Raw genomic sequence first — 14,390 nt, 5'->3', positions numbered from 1 at the left:
CCTTGAGCTCAGACAATAATAAGATCAGCTAGTTCCCCTTATCCCTTAGCACAATGTCAGCATCATACCCCATACCATGACCAGCTTTTCATACCTTTTTATGTGCACATCAGACCTCGGAGGATGGAAGTGATATAAGTTCAGGTACAGAGCAGGCTGAGCAGCTGCTGCAATTTTTTTATTTTAGTTGAAGGTTAAATTTTATTCTATATAATGTTTGCACTATACGCAGAGTTCTAATCATCACGATAGGCTTTATCAAGCAGTTGGCTTACAAAAAGCTGGTCTACTTTCTGTCTGGCTGATTATAGGGATAGTCCATTTGGCTCAAAATGTGTTTTTCAAGTTTAAAATAAGAGAAAATACGGTAAAGCTGGAAATTCTTTCAAAAAATATGTAATTTTGTTAAGAAGTCATCATCATCATATTGTCATCATCAGTCTTATGTTCAGTTTAAACCAAAAACGGAGCCTTTGATTAATGCCGTACCTGCAGATCTTCTTCTCTGTCGTTCTTTGTTACGCCCAAAAATCTTTTTCCGATGAAGTCGCACACTAGCAGCAGCCAACACAAATACAAGCTGAAATGCACCAAAAGAACCCTTCAACATAAAAAAAAGTGAGCAAACAAACAAAAGCAGCTTGATGACTATGGGGAGAGTGGGCGGCCATGAAAGTGCTGAACACAAGCCCACGCCACCTTGGTCCTCCCAGCATTTTTCCTAGACAGGAAGATGGATGGGCCCAACTCTAATAATAACTACACTCCACTTACCATGGCGCCAAAACTGCTAACACTGCAACTGCCCCCTGATGCTAGCTAGAACAACCACCTCCCACAATGTCGCCCACTTCTCTCCTGATAGGAACATTCTGTTAGGCAACAGTACAGAAAGCTGGTGGTGGAAATCTCCAACCTGTCCACCTTTCTTCAACATCACCACCGAATGACAATCCTGGATGTTCCTGCAGGATTGTGAAGGGGCTTCTGTACTGGTGGTACAGCAATGCAAAAAAAGAGAGCTTTTTTGGCATTTAGTCTAGTTACAGTCGAGATTGGTATTCAGTATGGGAAGGTGTACTTTGTGTGAAATTCGGCAGAAAAAGATGAGACGGTGAATGTGAAAAGAAGCAAGAAGCTGAGGGAATAAGAGAAGAAGCAAGAATACAGAGAAACAATGGAAATATGTAAAAAGGTGGTGAAAGAGAGAGAAAGAAGAGCCTATCTAAATGTGCAGAAGCATCAATGAAGGAGCACTATTGTTCCTAATGAGGTGTGACAGCCCAGTATAAACTGGAATATGAAGTGAACCATGATTACAGAGGGTTAGATAACAACCACTACGCAATGCAGTGAGAAAGCTTTTCAGGCCTGGCCTTGTTTCCTCTCTGTTCTCAGTCTATATATCCTCTACGTACTCTCCTTCTGTTCATGCATGCATATACATATGTATGTGTGTGTGTGTGTGTGTGTGTGTGTGTGTGTGTGTGTGTGTGTGTGTGTGTGTGTGTGTGTGTGTGTGTGTGTGTGTGTGTAAGGAAGAGAGAGGAAAAGTAAATAAATGAGCGGCGATCTGTGAGTGACTACTTTCCCACTGTGTGAAGTGAGGGCAGCACACTATACGAGAGAGATAGCAGTAAGGTCAGCTCCACCTTCACAATGCTAAAGGCTATGATATGCGAACATGCCTGACAGTAGGTGCTTCATCACACAGTGGCAGCTTGACACAGGAGCCTTTTCTCTTGATTAATCCCCTCTGCTTGCATCCTGCTATGAAACACGCTGCATCTTTATAGTATTGGCAAACCATAATAACACAAACTGCTTTTCATTTTGCAATTAATCTGTAAATCTGTGAGAGGAGGAAAAAAGAAAAACAGCTTGTGCCTTGTCTTCCACTCCCAACATATAAATGTGTGATTTATTTTCCATGCAGATTTTCATTTCAGGATCTCATCAACAAAAGTGATTAGTTCAATAACTTTAAAATATGCTGCAAGCTGGTGCATTAAATTTACTGTAAACTGTGTCTTTAAAGAGAAAACATATCTGTTTTGAATTTGCATATTTTTCATTTACACCCACTTTCTCTCTGGAATGAGTAGACGAGAAAAGTTTAGCTGACAGTAACACATTCCCAAACTGCCACTGAAAATAACTTCAGCCCCTCATCCAATGAACCATCACCTTGTTGATGAAACACCTCTACCATGCTTGTGACATTCTCACTTTCATGGGCGTGCACTCTCGTTTTGCCAAACATCGCTACAGAGCATGCCTAAACATTTCCCATGCACTGTTTTCTTCATGACGCTCTTTCACTCTCAGAAAGCCAATGAGCCATCTAATGCAGACTGAAAGTGGCGGGGTCTGCGGGGGTGTGGTGTCAGTGGCAATCGACTTTCCCAGGTAAAGTCAGCGGAGCAGCCAACAGATTTCTCTCCGACATACATTTTCATTTTGATGACTGTGGATTGCCATCGCGCTGCCGCTGTCTTGCCTCCTCTCAACTTCACTTCATCATTCCTCACGCCCATAAGAAAGGTTCATTTCCCCTGCCCCATTTCCCTAAAGGTGAGTTTACCCATCAGTCACTCTGGTAGATGCACTCCAGTGTTTCCCATTTGCATTCTGAAGGCGAAGACAGATACGGGCAGGATGGTGCGTACACACTGTTACGACCCAACAAAGTCAACTCACTGGGAGGTGATGTTAAAGCGCTGATTTAAGAAAGCTGCCCACTGCCGCAGGGGAACATAGTAAAACATGATGATGGGGCATGGGGCGTGATGTTTGTGAATGTCATTTAAGGAGGGCTAATGGCTGCTGTCTCTTTGAAAGGTAGATCGATACGGTAATGAGGAGACGGAGGCACAGGCGTAATCACCGAAAGCCCAGCGGTGCTGAAACCCACAGAATAAAATAGATTCGGGTCTTGGAGGGCGTCAGGCTGAGTGACGCGTTCATTTGGACACACTTGCAACATCTTGCATTTTCTAATGGCCTTAATGTCAGTAGGCACTTTGTTTTTTTTAAATATTTTACGATTTTCACATCCAGTGCTTGCTTATGACTACTTCAGAGGGCTTTTGTTAAATCTCAAAATCTCATAGTTTAGAAAAAAAAATGTGATCTGACACGAGACCTATAAACAGCAAAGGTTTTTGAAATTTCTACACATTAGCCACAAAGGAGGAGATATGGGAACATCCTAACAAACCGGACAAACCAAAGGCCAGCGACAAGGACCGGTAACAGTGATTAATTTGAAAGATTAGTACATCGTTTAAGGTTTAGAGAAGATGCAAAGTACACGTTACTGAAGCTCATGCCTGGTGGATTTAAATGGAATTTCATTAAAGCTAAAAGAAAGAATGATGACTTTTACAACTCCCACTGGCAGCGTTTTTACAGGCAGACGTTTTACACTAATGGCTTGAATATGAAATAGTGACCCCATCACGCTAAGCTCGTTTTGAGTAAATTGAGCCCACTGGTAAAATAACCTTTAAAACGGTGTCTGCTAAATCTGTTGTTCTAGCCTCTTACAGCAGGGCTTCTTAAAGTTTTTCAGCATCTGGACCAGAAGGAGAAATTTAGTCTCATGCCCTCAAACCCAAGCTCATTTGGAGAGATTGCTGTTCTCATTTTTGTGATTACAACGGCAGGGACGTGACCCATTTACCGGATAACTCTTGGTTTAAGAAATGCCTTCCAGGTATATGTCACAGGTTGAGCTACAATAGGAAATGCTGCATTCATAATTCATATCTGTACACTAAAGTGTTTCCTAACAACACCAAATCCAGACACTGAGCTGGTGGTGTCACAGCACATTCACAACAAACACTGAAACATCTAACCATTAAGTATAGGGAAGGAAATGCATGGTACCAGTGACCCTGATCTGGAATAGGACACACAAGGACTGTACTGGTTGTAATACTGGCGCAGTGTGAGTGTCAGCACGATGCGTCTGTGAAATCCATCTGTTTCTGGCCATGAGAGGCTAACTGAAGCGAACCAATGGAGTGAGACCTGATTTGGTGTCAAACGGAGTACTTGGATGAGGCAGCATGTATGGATATGTTGTGTGTGTTTGTGTATGTGTGCATGTTTTGGATCCTGTAGTACAGCTTATGGTGTTTATGTGCATCCTAGTGAGATCTCACGCTAAGAGCCAGGTTTGAGTCACAGTTGCTGGACAGAATGCAAAGACTGGACGGTGGGCAGATTTTGCATGGTGAAAAAAAAGGTTGTTAATGTTGTGACTAATCTCAAAGACAGCTGTGATCTGACCTCATATCCATATGTCAAACCTAAAATTTGCACAATCATGTGAAAGGATAGAATAACAAGGACTGTGATAAGCAGTTCGTAAGTATCACACAATTACTGAGACAAAATTATTGTCTCGCTCACAGTAACTGAGATATGTTTAACATTTTACACTCTAGTACTTTATTATAAAGTACTAGAGTGTAAAGTACTACTACTACTACAAAGTGCTACTTCTAGTACTTTGTCTTGGAACAACTGTAGCCACACGATTTCCTTAAAGTATTCTGATTCTGATTAAACTTGAGTCCCATTTTCGTAAAGTTTACCTGAGAATCATGGAAAAGTCCAGGATTCCCAGTCATAGGGAAAAGTATGAATAAAAGAAAAAAAAACACAAGATAATAATGACTAGTTACTGTATAATATGGATACAAAGCACAAATCATTATGGAACAGCTTTTGATCATTTTCAGGATTTAAATTACTTAAACATCAAAGACTAAGGAAAACTTGGAAGCGTGGAGGCATACAACCTTTAACTGCCAACTTTTGATCAACTGCGGACTCAATAAAGTAATTAAACGTGACAGCATGTATAGTTAGACAGTAAAAGAAATTAAGTGTGTGATACTATCGGCTTCTGGCTCATGCACTGTAAAATGTCACTTACAATAAAGGCTCCTATTGTCAGCAGGCAGGCGAGGAGGGCAGATATTTAGCCTGAAATGATGAATTGATCTCAGTTAACTTATGGACGCAGGACAACCCAGAGGTTGTCACTTAATGATAAATGGACGTAATACTGAGCAACGAGGACAGCAAGTCAAGGACTTGGGGCGGGAGATTTAACACATGATGGATGATAATCTTGCATACCATGTGGCATTTATGCAAGTGTGATGGGTCGTGTGCATGTGTGTGTTGGTGTGTAAGTCTACAAACAGTGGCTGCTGTTTTATGTAAACTTAAAATCTACATTGTTGGCTGCGATAACCGCAGACAGCAGATTTAAGTGCCTGTTCCACAATGGCTGTGTTAATGGTCTTAACACTGGAAGGTTGCATGCCTCTAAATATAAAATTTAGACACATGCATACATGTACAGTACACATGAAATAAAAATATATAACAGCATAAGTGCATATAAATATAGGACTGCAAAATGTGCTAATACATACCTACTTTCTGTACCTAAACAGTATAGAAGAACTGGGACTGAGGTATGAGGCATGCAGTGCTATGAAAAAGTATACCACATGATTCAGTAGCTTTTAGAACCACATTTAGCAGCAATAACGTGAAGTAATGGTTTTCTGTATGACTCTTCTTTAGAACATTGCTTCAGTTCATTCAGGTTTGTGGACATTAGTTTGTGCTCAGATCCCTTAAGGTCCCACCACAGCAGGACCACAGCAGTCTAGACCTCAAATAAGTGGAGGTCTGGACTTTCAGTGGGCCATTGCAATGCCTTGATTTTGTTCTGTTTCAGCCATTATCATTGCATGACCCAATTTAGGCCAGGCTTTAGCTGTCAGACAGATGGCCTCACATTTGACTCAAGAATACTTTGGTAAACAGAGGAGTTCGTGGCTCACTCAGTGACTGCAAGGTGCCCAGGTCCTGCAGCTGCAAAGAAAACCCAAATCATCTCCCCAGTACCTCTGTGCTTGAGGTATGACGTATTTGTGTTGATATGCTGTGTTTGATTTTCACCACAACTGATTCACGTTTATGCATTATGGCCAAATATTTTCACTTTGGTCATGTCTGTCCAAAGGACGTTGTTCCAGAAGTCTTGTGATTTGTTCAGATGCATCTTTACAGACCCGAGATGTGGTGCCATGTTCTTTTTAGAGAGAAGAGGCTTCCTCCTGGGAACCCATCCAAACAAGCTACACTTGTTCAGTCTTTTTTCTTAATTTACTATCATGCTTCTTAAATTTTACTGGCGATTTTTTTTTTCCATTGTATTAACACACACCTGCTGCTCTCAACTAGCAAACTGCCCAAACATCTGCTTTCACAGAGGTGGACACAATTGCTGATAATCAGTTAATCAAGCACATTTGATTAGCAGTACCTCGGTGAATCTTACCCAGTTAATTCCAATACAAGTAATAATGTTTCATGCAGTTTTTTATAGGACAGCACAGAGTTTAGAGAAACAAATTTTACATATATACATATAAAACACAAGTTTCACTCACCCTTCCCTGTTTTCATCTTCATCTGCATTGGAGAGCAGCTGTGAGCCAGCCAGGGAGAGGTCCAGAGCTGCAAGGGGCAGATCTCTGTAGCCAAAACTCACCAGCTGGACTGGAGGAGCCAAGCACTGGTTCTCATCCTCCACCGGCTGGGAGATGATCTCCAAATCTGACAGACCTGCCTGCTCCACTTCGCTAGTTACATGCCAGCAACAACAAACAGACAAATGACATGCACACAGACAAGCACGCAGTGGAGAAAAACAGAAAAAGACAAGCATTATTTGAGAAATGATCACATTTTTCAGATACCTTTATCAAACTCATAATTTTATCATTGATGGCAAAGAAAAATTTACAGAGAAAATAGGCAAGGTTTGTTGAAGACCTATATGTATGTATCAAAAAAGTGGTGCAATTAAAATAATAATAATAATTATTATTATTATTATTATTATTATGCTGCCCAGCAGCTTCACAAGGAAAACATTCTTATTTACTGTAATGGCATTAGGGAATAAGCATAGGGTTGGGGAGGTTTAACACCCACGCAGCACCAAAGAACGACTACAGTATGTACTCCACTGTTAAGGAGCAGCAGAGATACAGGTGCCCCTTCCTCCAAAAGATCACTGAAAGTTTGAGTGGCTGTCCTCAAACTGGCTTACTATATAATCTAAACAGCTGAACAGCATTTAAGTAATGAGCAGCTGGGCACTAAGAGGTGAATACTGACTTTTTACTTGTATTTTCTTTGTTTGTTTTTTTATAGTGGTACATGACTGAAACCATACAAATGCAAATGCTTGTCCCAGTTGAACTTTCAATTGCTCCCAGATTTACTTTGCACTTTAGTTTATTTTTAAATTTCAATAAGCACAACTGTTTTGAACATAGGCTACAGTTCTCCTTCTATCAGTAAAACTGCATTACCCGGATTACAGACATGTATAAATATTTTTATCACAAAATTGCTGAACAGACAACAATAACAGACAATTGGTGTGACAACTGAATAAACAATTACTATAAATGAAACTCCCCCCAAAAAAAATCTTGAACACTTTCTAAGATATCTAAGTGCCACAGATTTTATCAGTCAGCAGTAAGGGCTTTGAACAATTTGACATTCCTTGCAGCCTCCACGGGGTTCATTTCAGCACCCGCATCAACCCGGAGTCTTAATATCTGAACACATCTTGGGTGTTCGGTTTAAGGCCAGCAGCATGTAGCCCAGCGTGCCCACAAGCCCCAGTTGTGTAAAAGCTGGGCCATCTCAGCAGAGCGTGTAGGTGAAAACAAACGCTGAGTGCAGCTGCAGACTGACTGTGTGTGCCCTGTGGTGTGTATTTTTAGACCAGAGCAGATGCTGGTGTATCATGTCTGCTGTGACGTCACTGCCTCTCTCTTTGTCAGCTGAGTGGATCCCCACTCTCCTTCAAACGTCAAAGGAAGTCAGAAAAAAAGGTGAAAGGCAAGGGGGAAATAGAGGAGTGGTGTGAGTGTAAAGAAACCAGGGGTTATTTAAAAAAAAAAAAAACCTCAATTACGGCTGGAACCAGACAGGCACAAGAAAAAGTGACAAATGAGGATGGAAGACTAAAAAGGCTCAGGAGGAGAACTAGAAGTGTCGAAGCAGATGCAACACAAAAGTAAAAGCGATAAAAAGGAAGCGAGGTAGAGAGAAAGGGGTCAGGATGGAGACGCGGGGAAGGAAGCCTGACAACAGAAAGGGCAAAGTGAAAAAGGAAATGGTAATGTAGAGCTGATAAGTTGATGAGGAAAAGAAACAATGTGGTAAAAGTAAAGGCCCCTGTGCTCTATTTCACCAAGGAAGAGAAATGAGGACAGAGCAGGAACAAACTGAGGGAAAATGACATCCATCTTTTTAGGCTCTCAAGCTGGTAGCGACGTGAGAAATTTGGCCACTAAGCACAGGACCGACACTGAATTCTCAAAATTTTGCTGCAGAAGCATGTGATACTAACAAACATAAACCATCGTATGTCATGGTCACGCAATATTTCCGCCTACTCTCTATTTACATCATGGCTGAGGCACTCAAAAAAAATTAATTGTTGATAATGGTTGTGTGGCCTGGACTCGGATTTCATACTGTAGAGACTCACAGTTCCTTTTTAAACACTTTACAAAGTAGTACAAGAGACTTAAAAAGTCCACAAAGTAGATAATAAGTGGTGTTGTAGAGTGGTTAAGCAGAGAACAGTGCATGAACACAAATCCTTATTTTATTCTTTTATTTATTGGTGGGAGGGGTGTAAAACAGAGAGGGGAGAGCTGCAGGAGGATGGTTTTATATTTTTTAATTGTCTGTTTTTTTCTACCTAGATTTTTTTACTACTGAATCATACTGGCAGCACTGCTTGGGGCGATCGTGGCTCAAGAGTTGGGAGTTCGCCTTGTAATCGGAAGGTTGCCGGTTCGAGCCCCGGCTTGGACAGTCTCGGTCGTTGTGTCCTTGGGCAAGACACTTCACCCGTTGCCTACTGGTGGTGGTCAGAGGGCCTGGTGGCGCCAGTGTCCGGCAGCCTCGCCTCTGTCAGTGCGCCCAGGGTGGCTGTGGCTACAACGTAGCTTGCCATCACCAGTGTGTGAATGTGTGTGTGAATGGGTGGATGACAGGATATGTAAAGCGCTTTGGGGTCCTTAGGGACTAGTAAAGCGCTATATAAATACAGGCCATTTACCACTGTTAATAGTGGCAAGCTAGGATATTATTGACCTCTGTTTTTGTCAGTTGCAAATTTCAAAATAAGAAGTTCAAGATTTGCGGTGTGAACTGGGTCAATTTAGTTAACAACTTAAATCAAATGTCCTGCTCCTTTTTTTAACATAAGCCGTGGCTTTTGTTAAGTGTATTTTTAGTCAGATAATACATGAAAGTTTTTCAGAAGAAAACTTGAAACTTTCTTGCATCTTTCTAAGCCTGGGTTCTCAGTGGCAGTCTCTGGTAACATGTTGTGTGGCCTGCAAGCACGACAAGGAAAGACTCCACCACTGTGTATTTAATTCATTCAACAGTCATGTCATATTATAACAGCACAGAATGAAGCCAACGGATCATGTCTCTTCAGTATTAACACTTCTGTTCACGCCATCATTGCAGACTCAACAGTGCCAACATACACAAATACAGCTGGAGTCAGAAAAAAAACAGCCACTCAACTAAAGGCTGAAAAACCACAATGTAGCACAACAATTACACCTGCCAACATAAACCACCATTGTATAAACAGGAACATTACAAACACTAACTAAAAGTTACTGATGTATTTTTTTTCTGCCTCTCTGTGTTATGTGACTCAGTGGCTCCGTAGTGTAGTGGTTTACATATTTGACAAACAAGTGAAAGGTCTTTGGTTTGATTCCAGGAGGATCCACAAATCACTTTAGGGTTCGATCAGAGAAAGAAATCTGGCATAAAACATTTGCCAAATCTAACATGAGGCTGTGGCTGCTGTGGCGAACCCTTGTGAGAGGGCAGCAGGCCAAAATAGCTCTCTCTAAACTGCCATTCAGCACCCAGAACTTAGAAAACCATGCTCTAAATCAACTTTTCAATCAGTTTCCTGTATTTGAAGTTCTATTTCATGTGTAGGGGGAAAGAAGGAACTGCAAGAAATGAACTTGATAAGTCTGCAAAAGAACAAATCTGTCCACTTGTTTCCCCGTGGATAAGCATACATGGGTAGTTGGTAATAAATCTCTGGCTGTCGAGTTAGTAGCTTATCAGCATTCTTTAGGGCCTTCCGCATATCTGCATAAGACCAACACCATCATTAATCAATGCTAGCATAATACACCAAAGCTAATTATTAGGGAACTACTTTAATGTAGTTTTAAACAATAGCTCTTTGCTATAAGGTTTGGTGAAGACATATACATTTCCTACATACTGAAAGGTATGCAGATGTAATGCCCAAACCCACTTTCTGATTTATAAAAAATAATATTAAATAGGGTTATATTTGTATCGCCAGTACAAATCCAACTGGATTACAGTGCTACACCAAGCTGTTATCAGTTTGTTGCTTCTTAAATTATGTAACTGTAACATTAAAAAAGCACCAAACTGGAGTGTTTTTTGACACATAAACGTAACAAGAGAGTAACGAGAACGTTTGGAAACTCAACCACTCACACAGAAGTTGAATGAGTTACATTTCTCGTCAGGAGGTGTATTCTACAAGGATTATTTATGGGGGATGTGATCAGTGACCCCAAAACGCTTTGTCTGTGTAAACTGAGGTTCTGGGAAAGACAGAAATAGACACCAGTCACTCGGAATAGATCATGATGTGTTTTTTCCACAAGGCCTGAATATAAATTACTTAAGGAATAAGTGAATCTTTGGATCTCCTTTTTTTTCATTTAATCAAACCAAATTAGAGGAGAGAAGAAAGAACAAAAACTTTTGCCAAATTCTTTTGATGTAGGCAGGAAGTCAGTAAACCACAACCAGATGAATTTTCCAAGCAGCTGTTCAAGCAGAAGTAGTTTGTTTGACTGATGAGAAGTTACAACCAGGAGCTAATAGATACCAGAATAATGCACAGACAAGTTTTTATGTTGATACTGATATAAATAATGGTGAAGCCTTCTTTAATAAAAAATAAATAAATAAATAAATAAAGACCAGAGTTTCTGGGAGTTTCTGAGAACAGTGTCTTTGGTTTTTCATTATTAAAAGGCTTCACTTTCTAGAAGTGTTATTGCTGTCTAGTCTCAAAGCAGCTGTCCTCATCCCAATTTGAAGGGATGATTTCCCTTGGCAAGAGGGCCTTGCATTACTTTGACGATATTTATTCTTTATAGTTATGAATATATGGACTAGAGGTTATTCTGTTATTTTGTTGACTCGTGTTCAATAATGCAATATGTTTTATATGAGTGAAATATATGGATATTACATCATTAAAAATGAATAACAGACAATAGCTCTTTCTGCCCTGTTCATAACATGGCATGACTTTGCTAAAGACAAGGTACAGTACACGTGTAGGGACATAAAATAATGAACAACTTAAAGGAATAACTGTGAAGCAGCAGATGCGTTAAAATCTGAACATTCATTAAGTTTCAAAAATGGAGAGTAGTTTTTTATGTAAACAAAGTTTTCCAAAAGTTGGAAAAAAAAGCACAAATATCTATAATCATCCATAATCCATATCCATAATTGTAAACCTGGGAGAAGTTAGCAGATGTTTGCCTGAAGACCAGAGATTACACGTTGGGTTTTGGGTGTTTTCTTTTTTTTAAAGGAGAACATTTGTAATGCAACATCATCGTTACTGCTCTGTGACCAGTGTTGCACTAAACCCCAATGAGATGCATTGTGGGGGGGTTTATCTTCCATTATAGCACATGAGATGGAGTATACTGTTGTACTGTAAAAATGTATCTATATGCCTCAGTGACAAAATCCTGCAGGCATATTTTACTTTGAGGGTGGATATGTTCAATATGATACCGTAGTGTGTAGGTCTGATAGTTGTTTTCTCCACTCTTTTCCTGCAAACAACATCTCATCCATACCACCTCTCATCCACAGTACAGCAGCAGGTTTGGCTGTTTTCCCAAACAATCAGGACCATACACATAACTACTCATGACAGACACAAGCTGTCCAGAGCCTAGCAGCCCATGTGTCTGGTGCTCTGCCTGGCTGGCAGTCAAGATATCAGGAAAAGGTGCTGACCCAGGCTATGGATTTCTACAATGTTCAGCAATTTTCCTATCTAAGGGAAAGGGCTTTATCGTGAATTTTAAGATTTTTTTTGAGAAATCTTTTCATCTTAGTTTTTCCTGCTTCACTTTGTGAAACTTAAAACCTTCCTGTGCATGTCATCTATTATAGTGTATGCCCATTTTATTATATTTATCTGGACTGGAAGAGTGAAAAAGTGGACCAATTAAGTTTACATCATAGACTTTAACAGCTTTAATAATTACACATATTACATAAAGAATTTATTTATCTCCTTGCGTAAAATGTCGCTTTGCTGCAGCTTTATTATAATTGTTTAATATTAAAGATGGTAATGTCTTCAGTGTATTAACATGAAATCCAATGAACCCGAAAACCTAAAAGGCAAATATACCTCTGTTTCTATCCAAGTGCAAAAAATAAAAAAAATTCTGCTGTCTTTAATACAAATACTGACCTTTCCAGATAACCATGACGCTCTTATCTAACAGAAAGGGGCAATTGCAAAATTCTGAAATTATTTCATGGAAAGACTAACACGACTGCAAACTGCAGAAGAGTACCCACAGGAAAGGAGTGATATTCAGGGGAGCAGGTCTCCCTGAGGGTGGCAGATAAAATTAAATAGTGGATTGTGGTGTTGTGGGCCAGGTATGAAAGGTCGTTGTGTGACAAAAGCTGCTCAAGGGATTTCACTGAGCAAAACATAAGGTCATGTTAAGTAACTGTGGGCCAGCGGCACCGAAGAGTGTTGTTCCTCAAACATGTGAAAGCGTCTCACTCATGAGCCTCAGTTTGCTCATTAGCAAATGTTAGCATTTTATTACACCAAACTAAGATGCCATGTTAGCACTGTGAGCATATAATAACATACAGAAGTCAGCATTTAGCTCAAAGCATAAACTGAAGCGCTAATGCAGCTGTAGATAAATTGCTCTTGTTGAAATATCTTTGTCCCGTTCCTCAAGAGCTTCCCTTCCATAAAAGTTTTGAAAAATAAACAGATAAATAGACTCAATTCGATTTATAGAAGATGGGACACCTCTGGGCTTGAGGGACTTTGGGGTTTCTCTGCAAAAAAAAAAAAAGCTTTAAAATGTATGGAAGCCTACACTTAGAATCAATTTGACTTTAAACTCGCTTCATAATTGCATTTACTTTTTTGCAACTTCAATAAATCATAAAGTCCAACTACAAACTCTGAATTATAAGAAATACAATCTACTCTGTTCTGAAAAACCACCACTACATTAGCAGTGATAAAGTGTTGTGGTGTTATTGGATTCGACATGTGCACAGGTAGTATGTAGTACGGAGAAAAATGTTGCCATAAAAATGGGAATTTGTGAAATATATGTCCAACATTGCTGTGCTTTACTGTGTTGATATACAGTGTAAACATACGCATCTATCAGTAAAATGAAACATAAAAACTGTAAGCCATCATTTCAGCGCAAACATTACATCAAGCACAGGTGCTACGCTGCCTATCACCTCCCCTCCAAAGGCCCAGTGGCAGCTTTGCAAATACACAGTCTGGGGGTGTAGAGAAAATATATAAACATCCAGGCGCATTTTATACAGAACCACACTCCACTCAGTTTATGGCCTCGGTGGACTACAAGATCAACACACACATGTTAGACTGGGTTGTTTGAGGCCAACGCCTGAGGATCTAAAATACTCCCAAACTTGGCCAGAACACTGAAGAAAAAGCAGATGTTCACTGCTCTCACCAGCTGCTGTGGAGAACTTTGGAGAAGCTGGGCATCATTGTGTATTAGTGTTACAGACTCATCATCTCACATGAGTCTGGAACAGCCAGCTGTAGAGTATTTCACAAGTTATATCCTGTAGTAAGACACAATACTTGAACCATATATATGTCTACATAAAATATATTCCATACTAAATACAACACAATATAGTCTTTTGCTTCCAAGACAGCAAAAGTCTAATGATGATTTTTAATGTTGACCCACAGACAAAGTAATATGCATAAGGAAAAAGAAAGACAGAATTTATGATTCTGGCATCATTCAAGCCTTTCCAAAACAACAATGCCAACAGCCACCAGTCATTTCAAAGCAGCAACTTTGCTAACAAATCTTGGTGTTTAACAAAACGTCGAGCTTGTAGTACCTGTCACTTCTGCAGAATTTACAAACTGCCTTGGG

General features: G+C 40.0%; 1 protein-coding gene across 1 annotated transcript in view; it reads right to left on the bottom strand.

Annotated features, from left to right (window-relative positions):
- Window positions 1-14,390, bottom strand: part of LOC113024781 (transmembrane protein 266-like) — a 51,734-nt gene that overhangs the window by 32,237 nt on the left and 5,107 nt on the right. Inside the window, exon 3 of the mRNA XM_026172109.1 lies at window positions 6,489-6,680. Coding sequence (XP_026027894.1) covers window positions 6,489-6,680 — 192 coding nt within the window. The remainder of the gene's footprint in view (window positions 1-6,488; window positions 6,681-14,390) is intronic.

The sequence above is a fragment of the Astatotilapia calliptera genome, chromosome 1, assembly GCF_900246225.1.
Source record: "Astatotilapia calliptera chromosome 1, fAstCal1.2, whole genome shotgun sequence".
NCBI lineage: Eukaryota > Metazoa > Chordata > Actinopteri > Cichliformes > Cichlidae > Astatotilapia > Astatotilapia calliptera.
This window is presented reverse-complemented; position numbering and strand designations above follow the sequence as displayed.